The sequence below is a fragment of the Rutidosis leptorrhynchoides genome, chromosome 3 (genome assembly GCF_046630445.1).
Source record: "Rutidosis leptorrhynchoides isolate AG116_Rl617_1_P2 chromosome 3, CSIRO_AGI_Rlap_v1, whole genome shotgun sequence".
NCBI classification, from domain to species: domain Eukaryota; kingdom Viridiplantae; phylum Streptophyta; class Magnoliopsida; order Asterales; family Asteraceae; genus Rutidosis; species Rutidosis leptorrhynchoides.
Window position 1 is genome coordinate 143913910 of NC_092335.1, and position 13562 is coordinate 143927471.

General features: G+C 35.2%; 1 protein-coding gene across 1 annotated transcript; it reads right to left on the reverse strand.

Annotated features, from left to right (window-relative positions):
• Positions 1 to 421: 421 nt before the first annotated feature.
• LOC139900453 (receptor like protein kinase S.2-like) lies at positions 422 to 11554 on the reverse strand. Its single transcript, XM_071883225.1, has 7 exons — positions 11469 to 11554; positions 11297 to 11385; positions 10264 to 10408; positions 7833 to 8220; positions 3937 to 4881; positions 2058 to 3002; positions 422 to 1195 (listed from the first exon to the last, which is right to left on the reverse strand). The coding sequence occupies exons 1-7, from the start codon at positions 11552 to 11554 to the stop codon at positions 422 to 424; spliced, it is 3372 nt and encodes a 1123-aa protein (XP_071739326.1).
• Between the last annotated feature and the right edge of the window lie 2008 nt (positions 11555 to 13562).

A 13562-nucleotide genomic window follows, 5' to 3' on the forward strand; every position in this document is an offset into this window, starting at 1 on the left:
CAAGACATGTCGGGTGATCTTTATATTTAAAGCGAATGTCTTACTTACAATTTTTTTGTAATCTTGTAGATATAAAATTCAAGTTATCCCTTTTGTAGTCTGAACTAACAAGATCCTAAAAACTACTCTTTATATCATATCATGTAACAGTATGAAAAAGTGATTTCTGTTATTATTAATTATCTTATAATTATAAATATATTGTACTTACTTGAAAGTTTAATGCTTTATGAAGTTCTTCAATGACAGTTTCCATTGTTGGACGCTTGGCTTGAGTTTCTGCCAAGCATTGGTAGGCGATTTTTGAGAATGTATCGAAAGAATCTTGATTGGGTCCTCTATTTAGAGTGAATGTGTGCTCATCATCTTCTTCTATCATCTTAGGATCAATCAATTCCTTTAGAGTTTTCTCGTTGAATCGTCAACGTGCAATATGTGCAAGCCCTTTACTGTTTCCCACCATGAAAGTCCAATCATAGGCCAACCTCCCAGATAAGATTTCAAACATTACTACCCCGAAGGAATAAACATCGGATTCTTTTTTATACCTTCCTGTAGTCATATATTCCGGATCTAGATACACCTCTGTACCTACAGCATGTTTAGTTAGAATAGTGCTCGCTTGCTGATCTTTTGGGTGAAATTTGGAGAGGCCAAAGTCAGCAATCTTTGCATTCCAATTCTTATCCAACAATATGTTTGCACTTTTAATGTCTCTGTGTATTATCCTTGGTTTTCCCTCCATGTTGGTGTGAATGTACTTTAACCCTTCTGCAATATCAAGACAGATTCGTAATCTCTGACACCAATTAAGTTTAATCTTTCTTTCAGCAATTGCCAAATAATCATCAAGGCTTCCATTAATAAGGAATTCATACACAAGAATCATTTCTTGATTTTGGCGGGAAAATCCGAGAAGAGAGACTATGTTGTGATGATTACAACTAGTAAGCAATTCCAATTCTGCCAAAAATCCTTGTTCGCCTTGATCATCTTGTCTATTCATTATTCTTTTTATAGCTACTGTCAATGTGTCTTTTTTCTTCTCTTTGTTTGAAGAAAAACTTTGGATATCAAGATCTGCTTTGTACACCATCCCATAACCTCCTGACCCAATACGAAAGTCGTCGTGAAAACTATTGGTGGCAGTCTTTATAGTAGTTAGCTGAATCCTCAAGCCTTCCAACTTTTCCTTCTACAAAATTATTATGTTAAATGAGATGGAAAGTGTTGTAGGTTTTAATAAAAGAATAACTTCATCAAAACTGTTAATACGGAGTGATATAGGTTTTAATTATTCACTTAATCAGCATGAAATGTAATAAGGTGTGACCGAAAATCTACTTTATGTATCAAACTTATATCAATTAATGCATCCAATAAGATTATTGTTAATTGTATGTAATTTTTTATGTGACAATTTGTATGGATCTCACATGGTATGTTATATTGATAACCCATCAATGGAATTAGATACAAATAGTAATATATAAAAGTTACAAACGTAATATATAGAACTTCATCGGATCATGATATCATCCTCCATGTAAATGTTCTTGATGTCAAGCAGTGTATATAGATTTAGTGCATGAATAGCTTTGGATTATGTATGGACTCAAATTTGCGTAATGTATGATCTCAAGCAGATTTCTCATTGTACATTTGTATGTCATATATAATATAATAAAATCATTTCCTTGCTTCTCAAAAAAATAAAATAAAAATATATACAACTTGAAAAAATAATAAACATAATATATTTCCGTCATTATATGGTGCAATTAGCCTTATAATGTACTCCAAAAAATTTATATAGAATATTAAATCTACACCAACAAAATGAAACTTAATTAGTGGCAAAGACGTGTACACGAGTTCATGGAGTCATTTTCAATAAGATCGAAGCATAAAACCATTTCAATTTGAAAAAAATTTGTATTTAATATTAAATTTTAGTCATGATAGAAAATCAGCTCGAGCTAGTTTGATGTCCCAATAACAAATCAGTTTTATATATCCACAAACACCAACGAAAAGTCTCAAAAGAGGGTGGTTACCTTCAAGAGGTTGGAGGTCTCATCTGCATCTTCCGGGTATACATTTTCATGTTTCCATTGATGTTCTATCGCCTCCTCCAGTTTTTTGACAACTTGATCCATGGTAGGACGTTGTATTTGTTCGTCCAAGCAATGATACGCTATGTCCGAGAAGATTTCTAGTGATTGTAAGCCAATTTGTTTCCATAAACCCTTATCAATTATCTCATCCAACTTTTTATTTGAAAAATAACGTTTAGCCGTTTCAGGTAAAGACTGATCTACTTCACCATCTCTAATCAGAAAAGCTTTTCTTCCACAAAGGACTTCAAACAACATCACCCCAAATGAATAAACATCATATTTGGGTGTCACACTTGTAGCGTCTATATATGCTGGGTCTCTGTAGTTCGAGAAGGTATTAAAGTGATGAGACAAAAGAAGGCGATGCCTCCAACTACCTGGAAACTTCGTGGAATGTTCGAAACCAAATATCTTGGGTTCCCAATCTTCATCTAAAAGAATTTTAGAGCTATTAATGTCACAATGTATGACATCATAATGAAGGTAATCCAACGCATGCGCAGCACCTAAACATATTTTCAACCTTCGGATCCAAGTTAAATTAGTTACATCAGTAATATGCCGGTCTAGATGTCCATGAACTGTACGCTTGTAAACGATGATCTTCTCTCCATATTCGTCACAAATTCCCATAATAGAGAGAATATTTTTATGGCTGAGACTATCAAGCATGGAAATCTCTGTCCAGAAACCATCTATTTGCACATATGTATCCCCAACCCTTCGTGCAACAATATCAGTCAATTGTCCCGATCGCAACATTTGGCCCTTGTAATACTTTCCCAATTCATCTTCTTGAATGAGATATTCATCAGAAAAGTTACTGGTTGCAGAGACGATCACTTGAAGTCTGATCCGTAGGTGAACAAACTCTGTGTGCATCTAAAAGAAACAATCAGAAGTAAAAAAACGGGGGTTACAACTTATTAAAGGGTATCTATATAATTACTAATGAAAGTCATCAATCCGTCATATTATACGGAGTATTTTTTTTTTTTTTTTTTATGTTTAATTAGGATCTAAATCACTTCTAATTAAATGTCATATATCATAAAAGAGCCAGAAAGTGCATACGATTTTTAGAGAGGTGCATGGAAAATCTCTAACGAATTGTTGTCTATACTAACCGTTACCAATATTCATTCATGAATATATAATTTCAAAATATACTCTTAGAAATGTTTTTTTTGTTCACAGAGGAAACCTCCCTAGCGACAACCACATTGGGTCCCCACTAGCGAGTAAAACCTCTGTGTGACAAGCCCCCGAGCGACGAGACCCATAACAAGGTGAATTGCGCACATTGGCGCCTCCTCTAGTCAAGAGCCCAATAATTCAATCTTGGGTGTTACCAAGAATTGAACCTGGATATCCTGCTTCGTTAGGAACTCGGTGGCCACTTGACACATCATCTGTATGTACGATAAAACTAATTCGTTATAATAATCAATTTGAATTGATACACAATATTTATATAAGTTATGAGTAATAAACATTATTTTTATACATTTATAAAACTGACATGTAAACATGTAAAAAGAACCATTCATAAGGTCAATATTTATATTATTGTGAAATCTTTGTTTTGTAAATATATGCCTACACTTCTAAAACTAGCAACACATATGAGCACATGTCCGAACATGTATTGCATTTATAAGTAACAGATAATTTAAAAAGGTAGATGAATGACGTTTTTACTAATGTAGTTACCTGAGGACAACAAGCTCTTTTACTACAATATTCGGTGAATCCGTTTCTTTTTATGTTTTTAACTGCAAAGCTTAATTAAAATTATCCTATAAAATTTACTTACTTGAAGGTTTAATGCTTTAAAAAGTTCTTCAATGACAATGTCCATTGTTGGAGTTTCTGCCAGGCATCTGTAGGCGATTTTAGAAAATGTGTTTATAGAATCTAGATTGATTCCATGTTCATCATTGATCAGCTTACGATCAATCAATTCCCTCAGATTGTTCGCCAGGAATATTCGTCGTGCAATAGGTGCAAGCCCTTTACTGTTTTCCGCCATGAAAATTGAATCATGGGCCAACCTCCCAGATAAGATTTCAAACATTACTACCCCGAAGGAATAAACATCAGATTCTTTTTTAAACCTGCCTGTAGTCTCATATTCCGGATCCCAGTAAATCTCTGTGCTCGTTAGCTGATTTTCACGGTGCAATTTCGAGAGGCCAACGTCGCCAATTTTGGCATTCAAATTCTTATCCAATAAGATATTTGCACTTTTAATATCTCCATGTACAATTATTGGTTTTCCCTCCATGTTGGTGTGTAGGTACTTCAAGCCATCTGCAATATCAAGACAGATTTGTAATCGCTGACACCAATTAAGATTAATCTTTCTTTCACCACGTGTCAAATAATCATCGAGACTTCCATTAATAACGAATTCATAGACAAGAACCAAATCTGCGCCTTCGTCGGAAAATCCAAGAAGAGAGACTATATTGCGATGATTACAACTAGTAAGCAAATCCACATCTGTCAAAAACCCTTGTTCGTCTTGATCATCTTGTCTATTCATTATTCTTTTTATTGCTACTGTGCTACGTCTTTGGTGCCATGCCTCTTTTTGCTTCTCTTCGTTTAATGACAAACATTGGACATCAAAGTGTTCAAGCTCTGCTTTGTACACCTTACCATAACCTCCTGACCCAATACAATAAACGTCGCTAAAATTTTCGGTGGCAAACTGTATATCAGATAGTCGAATCCTCAAGCGTTCAACGTTGTTCCCCTACAAAATTATTAGGTTAAGTGAGAAGAAAAGTGTTGTAGCTTATAACTACTAGTATTGATTTCAATAAATGTGTAGATAGGTACAATTCAATGAATAACTTTGCTAAACAAAATCGGCTACACGTCAATTAAATTACATAAAAATAGTAAAAACGTAAAGTTTGATATGATATTTTTGGAAATCAATACACATAAGACCACCCCATACTAGCTGTCGTTCTCTCCTTGCCTCCTACATGTCACCTAAACGACGCCCATGACGCCCATGACCCCCGATCAGATTTTGAAACCTCATTCATATATTATTATTTTATTTCTTCTTCACTTAAATTCTAATCATATTTTGTCACATCACTTTAAGTCTTTTAACAACACTTCCCACAACATCTTCCGTTGTTGGATGTGTGAAGGATATCAAAACAACAAGAAAAAGTGCGTTTTAGTGTTAAGGCGCGCCGTGGCTCATTAAGGCGCGTCATGGCTCAACACTTGGATTGAGGTTCGAAGGTTGCAATGTTGTCAGTTTCGAAATCATGTTTTAAGCCACGACGCGGCTCCTCCAGCCGCGGCGCGGCTTAAGCCTATCTGGGAGCCTGACGAGGAAAAACGTATTTTCTTGCTCTTTAAATTGTTTCCTTGTTTAGATTTGCCTATATAAACACCCTAATGTAACCTGTGAAAGCGTGCACGAAATTAATAGTAAAAAAATCTCTGGTTTGCGCCCGTGGACTAAACCCTTCTCCGTGTTTTAGAGTTGGGATATAACCACGTTAAATATATGTGTCGTTTATGCCTTTATTTATCGTATTGATTATTCGTTTGTTGTATGTGGGTTATGTGATTGTTGTAAATCACATGTTCTTGTTAGGTCCACTACCAATGGCAAAGTAATTTGCAATTGATCGGGTGGTACAAAACAGATTCTTCACGGGTAGCTGGGTTTATTATCTTACTCATACAGTGGGAGCGTGCTTGAGATTGAGAAGATGTGTACGTGAAATTCATAGCGCTATGAAGATAGATTAGTGTACCACCGTGAAAGCGGAAAGTTGAAAGTGTAGATTTTCTGATTGTTGGGAAGGAAAATCAGTGATAGACGGAAATTATGTATGAGGGTGATCATTGACATGTCGATGACAGGGTTGGGCGTGTCTAAAGTGATGAGTTGAGGTGGTTTTGTCTCCTGTTTTTTTAAATCCTGTGTTTCTGTGTTTGAAGTCTAGCACACTTCAATGGGGGCGTAGAAATCGAGAGATGACCCAAGATAGCAACGAAGATTAGATTATTACTCAGGTTTTTGAGTGTCGAAAGTCTTCCTTCCCATGGCGTGGAAGTGCGGCGTGTCTCGGGTGTTTATTCGGCGGTGTTCAAATGGAGTTCCATAATCGGGTAATCTAGAGTTGTTGTGGGTGTCTAACACAGTTGACAGGTGAAGTTGATTACGTTTTGGCGAGTGTAGTTGAAGTGCTCTTTATCGGAAGCTGCCAGCTCGGGTAATTGGAATGTGCGTGTCCCAAGAAGCTTTCTTGGCGGTATAGATGGGTAGGTTCAATGAAGTCAAGACGTGGTATGCAGAGGCGAAACTAGGATTTTTTTCACCGGGGGAAAAAAAAATTAAAACCGTTTCAGTTTTTTTGGGCAAAATACGGAGATTTTGGGGCAAAAAAATGAGTTTTTAGGCAAAATATGGGGTTTTTTGCGCAAAATATGAAGGTTTTGGGGCAAAAGTCGAAGAATTTGGGGCAAAATTTGAAGGTTTTTAGGCAAAATATATAGGTTTTAGGACCAAAAAAAAAATCCACTGGGGGCAAAGTCGAAAAACCAAAAAAATTTACAATGAAAATTGCAAATCCACTGGGGGGCCTGCCCCCCTCTGCCCCAAGGTACTTTCACCACTGGTGGTATGGGTTGATAAAATGGGTTGTGTTTAGATCATCCTTCAAGTGAGAGATTGTAGGATGTGTGGAGGATATCAAAACAATAAGAAAAAGTGTGTTTTAGTGTTAAGGCGCGTCGTGGCTCATTAAGGCGCGCCATGGCACAACACTTGGATTGAGGTTCGAAGGTTGCAATGCTGTCAGTTTCGAAATCATGCTTTAAGCCACGGCGCGGCTCCTCCAGCCGCGGCGCGGCTTAAGCCTATCCGGGAGCCTGACGAGGAAAAACGCGTTTTCTTGCTCTTTAAGTTGTTTCCTTATTTAGATTTGCCTATATAAACACCCTAATGTAACTTGTAAAAGCGTGCACGAATTTAATAGTAAAAAATCTCTGGTTTGCGCCCGTAGACTAAACCCTTCTCCGTGTTTTAGAGTTGGGATATAACCACGTTAAATATCCGTGTCGTTTATGCCTTTATTTATCACATTGCTTATTCGTTTGTTGTATGTGGGCTATGTGATTGTTGTAAATCACATGTTCTTGTTAGGGTCCACTACCGAATTCCTAACATCCGTAAAACCCCTTAAAAAAATACATTTACACGTCACAATCCCACCCAATGACTCTCAAAATGTCCCCGCTTATCCAAAAATCAGAATATACATTTACACGTCACAATCCCACCCAATGACTCTCAAAATGTCCCCGCTTATCCAAAATCAATTCTGATGCATTTATATCTAAGGAAAACAATATAATTTTAATTTAGATCTTGAAAAGCTCATATTTTTGCTGTAGAAAATAATACAGGTGAAAAAAAAAAACTAAAGAAATACATTGAGGAAGATGACCTCTGACACTTGTGACCCCACTATATACGATATTCATTTAATGGTTCCTTATGAAATATACCCTTCATAACCTTCAAAATCACATATATACCAAACTAAAAATATTAATATCATATCATATATGTCCATCATTAACCTTTAAAATAACATATTTATCCACTTAAAGTTGGTGTTGAACGATGGTGGTGATAATGCGGTTGGTGGTGATGATGGTACAGACTTTAGGTGGTGGTGATGTTGGTATAGATGATGTTGATGGTGATGGTGATGGTGATGAACGATGATGGTGATGATAAACCATTACAACATGGGTGATGATAGAGGTGGTAAATGAGATGGTGATGGTGGTATAGCCTGTTGAATATGGTGATGATGGTGTTGATGATATGGTTGGTGGTGGTGATGATGCGGTTGGTATTGGTGATGGTGGTACAGATGAACGATGGTTGTGATGATGGTATAGACTTTTGGTGGTGGTGACGTTAAAAATGACATTGGTGTGGTGGTTGTGATGATGTCGTTGATTGGTGTGGTGGTTGTGATGATGTCGTTGATGGTGATGATCAAGGGCGAATGTAATGCTTGAAGGGCGGGGTCCTATGAACCCACTAGTGTGAAAAATTTGTATACCATGTACTCATAAAATTGTATATAACACCACTAAAATCTACTATAGGACCCCGTATATTTCTAAAATTTATGATTTTTTGGAAGTAAACAGCCACTAAAGTGACCTTTAAATAAAAGTAGTTTAGTAAAAAAAAAAAAATCGGATCCTATAGAGTTTTCATCCTGAATTCGCCACTGGTGATGATGCTGGTATTGATGTTGGTGGTAATTTTGGTTAGTAATGAGAATGTTGGTTGTGGTGATGGTGATATATAGCACGTTTGAGATATTGGTGCCCGTGAGTTTCGATCCAAACCCCCATTTTTGCCTTTTAAGATGTAAATCAAAAAAATATCAGAGAATCTTATCGTGACCTTATCCCATGATACATGCACCACGCATGTACACACACGGTTCACTATGTGTGGTGCGTGTTGATTTGTATAATAGCATAACCAACAAAATGTGTGGTGCATAACGAGCAATATGCTCGGTGACCAGTTGTGATTCCAGGATCAAAACTCAATGGGATCTCGAATTTTTTTTCAAGTACTAATTATATCTGAATTATATTTAATGGTTGTTTACCTTCAAAAAACTACAAATTCGAAAAATATATGTGATCCAAGTAGTTAAATTTAGTGGTGTTTTATACAATTCAATGGAAAAACTATAAATTCGAAAAATATATGAGGTCTGTAGTTAAATTTAGTGGTATCCTATACAATTTATAGAGTATTTGTTACATAAAAATTTTAAATTAGTGATGTCCGTAACCCCGCGGAATTTAACCTAGACTCGTCATTATCGGTGACACGCATCACACACGGACTTGAACACATCATGCATAGTGCATGATGCATGATGCATGGTCGGGGGAATTTTTTTACAGTTACCGTAATTTAAAGGCATAATGTTAAACACTTTCGAAAATGAGGGTACTTTGACCAATTTACCCATAAAATTTATGAAAATACTTGTCGTTTTTTTTAGGGAAAAACAGAACTGAAATTAATGAAAAGATAGCCCAACAAAATGATGGCCCAGCCCAAATTACACTTGAAGGCACCCAACTGATTTTACTTTATAATTCATCAGATGGCCCAAAATATCCATTCAGGTCCACGCCTTTTTTTAAATTGAAAAATTAAAGTACTAAGCATAAAGCTAATTAGTAAACACAAGAGCAACCGATCGTGATTACTTCAAAACTGTATTTCTATCTCTATCTCTCTCTCTCTCTCTCTCTCTCTATATATATATATATATATATATATATATATATATATATATATATATATATATATATATATATATATATATATATATATATATATATATCTTTAGTATCATCCTCGATACTAAGATATATCATAAGACCAATAAGTTGATTTGAGATCTCGCTATCAACCTCTTGACCTAAAAAAAGTAATCTTTCTCGATAAAGTCGGTTGATTAGGGTCAAATTGTATCCCCTAGTATGCAAATAAATTGCGAAGACGATCCAAGTAATAAAGGCCCAAGTTTCCTTTGGATCCCAACTCCAATATGATCCCCATGCTTCATTAGCCCATACTGCTCCTGAAAGAATACCTATGGTTAAAAAGATAAATCCTAGGCTAATCACACGATAACTCCAAAAATCTAATTGTTGAATTAATTTGCTACATCGGGTCTTTTAAATGAAATAAAGAAACCCACAATATTAGTACCCGCTCTACAATATGAGTGGTTAATAATGCACGTAAGTATGATGATATTAAGCTATCAATTCAATTCAAATATCAATATTGTAATCGTTTTTTCTATTACTCTGGCTCGTATATAGTGTAGTTGTATATTTTCATTCCCTAAGTCAATTTTTTTTACCATGAGCGCTTTAGGGCGTCCTCAAGATATGTTTTCAGATACCGCTATCCAATTACAACCCGTTTTTGCTCAATGGATACAAAACACCCATGCTTTAGCACCCGGTGCAACGGCTCCTGGTGCAACAGCAAGCACCAGTTTAACTTGGGGGGGCGGTGATAAGTCACCCTTACTGCCACTCTACAGAACCGTACATTCTTGCCAATACATTATCCTCATTCTGTTCCGGATTGTAATCCCGAATAAAAAATATAGCTCCATGAGCAAAAGCTCCGGTCATAATGAACTTCCCAACCACGATTTTTTCTAGGCATTTCACTTCGAAATACGATATACTAGGTATTAAAAAAAAAATAGCATGATAAATAAATAGTGGATTCCATCGTTTCTATGGTTACTTCTTAAACGGTGAGGTCTTCTCTATACACCGGAGCCTTTACTTATAAATATTAAATAATGAAGATCTCCAATAAAAATTTATTTTTTTTCTATTCTGAAATGTTGATGTAGTATGTAGTAAGGATTAAATCAACTGCGTATTCAATCTTTTCTTGTCGTTAAGGTGGAGAACTGAACCAAGAATTCTCTTTTTTCATCATCCATCGAATCACTGTTTGCAACCCAGGATTCTATTTTATCATCAATCCAGTCCCCGTTCACGTTTTTTCTTTTTTTTTCTTTAAAATTTTGGAAACCCCTTATTTAATTTATTTTTTTCCTAGTTAAATGCGTGGAATAGCTAAAGTCTTATTTGGTCTACGTACCGGAACTGAGAACATTCGAGATTATGCAGTAGATGCTATCACACATACAATCATACTCAATTCGATGGAATTGTTTGATCTTAAAGGGGATCTTCTATTATTGGCAGGAATTGATTGAAACTTTAGCATGGGCTCATGAACGCACACCTTTGGCCAATTTGATTCGTTGGAGAGATAAACCGGTGGCACTTTCCATTGTACAAGCAAGATTGGTTGTTTTTTTGAATATGAAGAAATAAAGAAGCTATTGCGATTTTCATATTTTAGGCCAGTGGTCTTCTAGCGTTAGAAGAAGTCGTGTCCGTCCCGGACATCTGCAACGCCCTTCCCCGCCTTTTTTTTGAATATGGGGTGAAGGAAAAGACTGACCCCTTCGGTGACTTTCGCGGTCGCCCTCACTGAACCGACTTGAATCTGAACTACGATTGAGATCAAGTCTTACCGAAATCGGATTCAGTATCGGTATAAAGAATCTTTCCCTCGTGTTCGGCTATAGCAAGAGCCCCTGAATCTAGAGCCGCCTGGCCTTCCCTAAAACGGACTATGTAATGCTATGTAATGTACTTTATCTGCTAGGTTACGGGCGGTCATTTTACTAGAGGTTTATAATCTACCCTTGTGTGATTCCTGTTGAAGCATATGCTCGGGGGGTGGGTGCAGGGCGGACGATTTTCATTTTTAAAGCAGACTCCCCATTCATTAGATATTAGATAGAGAAGGTGACCAAGATTTCGTGAACAGCATATAAGTTATCATGCTTGCATATCCATCATTTGAGTCTCCAACAATTATTCCAATAATTACATATATATATATATATATATATATATATATATATATATATATATATATATATATATATATATATATATATATATATATGATCAATGGAGAAGTAACCAATCGGGGGAAGCAAATTTTTTTTTTTTTTCGTTTTTTTTGGAATTTTTTTTCCGGCATCAAGATCACACGAAAATATGAACATTTAGAAGAGACACTTCGTGATGAATGTTATTATTTAGGCGGAAAAACGATCGACAAAAATAACATTCAAGATAATATTGTTCGTGAAGAATATGAACGGTTTTTTTTCATGTTTTGTGAAGTAAAATTTAGCCCGATTTAGAGTTTAGGGTTTAGGGTTTAGGGTTTGGTGTTTTGGGTTTATTCCATAAACCCAAAACACCAAACCCTAAACCCTAAACTCTAAACCGTTCGTGTTAAAAACTCAATCTAAATCCTAAATCTAAGCCCTAAATCTAAACCCTAAACCCTAAATTTCTAAACCCTATAAACCCTAATATCTAAACCCTAATATCTAAACCCCAATAGCTAAAACTTCAATATACGCTCGAAAAACACGATAATTGTTATATATTACTTCTTCGAGTGTTTTCCCGCCAAAATAAAAACATTTATCACAAAGTGTCTCTACTAAATGTTCATATTTTAATCTCATCTATAATGTTCGTGAACAAATTTTTTTCAAAAAACGAAAAAAAAAAGTTTTTGCTTCCCCCCGCTTCCCCCGATTGATTAATACATACATAGTTCACGAACATTATAGATGAGATGAAAATATGAACATTTAATAGAGACACTTTGTGATAAATATTTTTATTTTGGCGGAAAAACGCTCGAAGAAGTAATATATAACAATTATCGTGTTTTTCGAGCGTATGTTGAGGTTTAGATATTAGGGTTTAGATATTAGGGTTTATAGGGTTTAGATATTAGGGTTTAGAAATTTAGGGTTTAGGGTTTAGATTTAGGATTTAGATTGAGTTTTTAACAAGAACGGTTTAGAGTTTAGGGTTTATGGAATAAACCCAAAACACCAAACCCTAAACCCTAACCCTAAACCCTAAACTCTAAATCAGGCTAAATTTTACTTCATAAAACATGAAAAAAAACGTTCATATTCTTCATGAACAATATTATCTTGAATGTTATTTTTGTCGATCGTTTTCCCACCAAAATAATAACATTCATCACGAAGTGTCTTTTCTAAATGTTCATATTTTCATCCAATCTATAATGTTCGTGAACAAAGTTTTTTCAAAAACGAAATTTTTTTTTTCCGCTTCCCCCGATTGTTACTTCCCCATTGATATATATATATATATATATATATATATATATATATATATATATATATATATATATATATATATATATATATATATATATAGGGGCAGGATCAATGGGGAAGTAACCAATCGGGGGGAAGCAAATTTTTTTTTTTTCGTTTTTTTTTTTAATTTTTTTTTTCCGGCATCAAGATCACACGAAAAAATGAACATTTAGAAGAGACACCTCGTGATGAATGTTATTATTTAGGCGGGAAAACGATCGACAAAAATAACATTCAAGATAATATTGTTCGTGAAGAATATAAACGTTTTTTTTCCATGTTTTGTGAAGTAAAATTTAGCCCGATTTAGAGTTTAGGGTTTAGGGTTTAGGGTTTGGTGTTTTGGGTTTATTCCATAAACCCAAAACACCAAACCCTAAACCCTAAACCCTAAACCCTAAACTCTAAACCGTTCGTGTTAAAAACTCAATCTAAATCATAAATCTAAACCCTAAATCTAAACCCTAAACCCTAAATTTCTAAACCCTAATATCTAAACCCTATAAACCCTAATATCTAAACCCCAATAGCTAAAACCTCAAAATACGCTCGAAAAATACAATAATTGTTATAT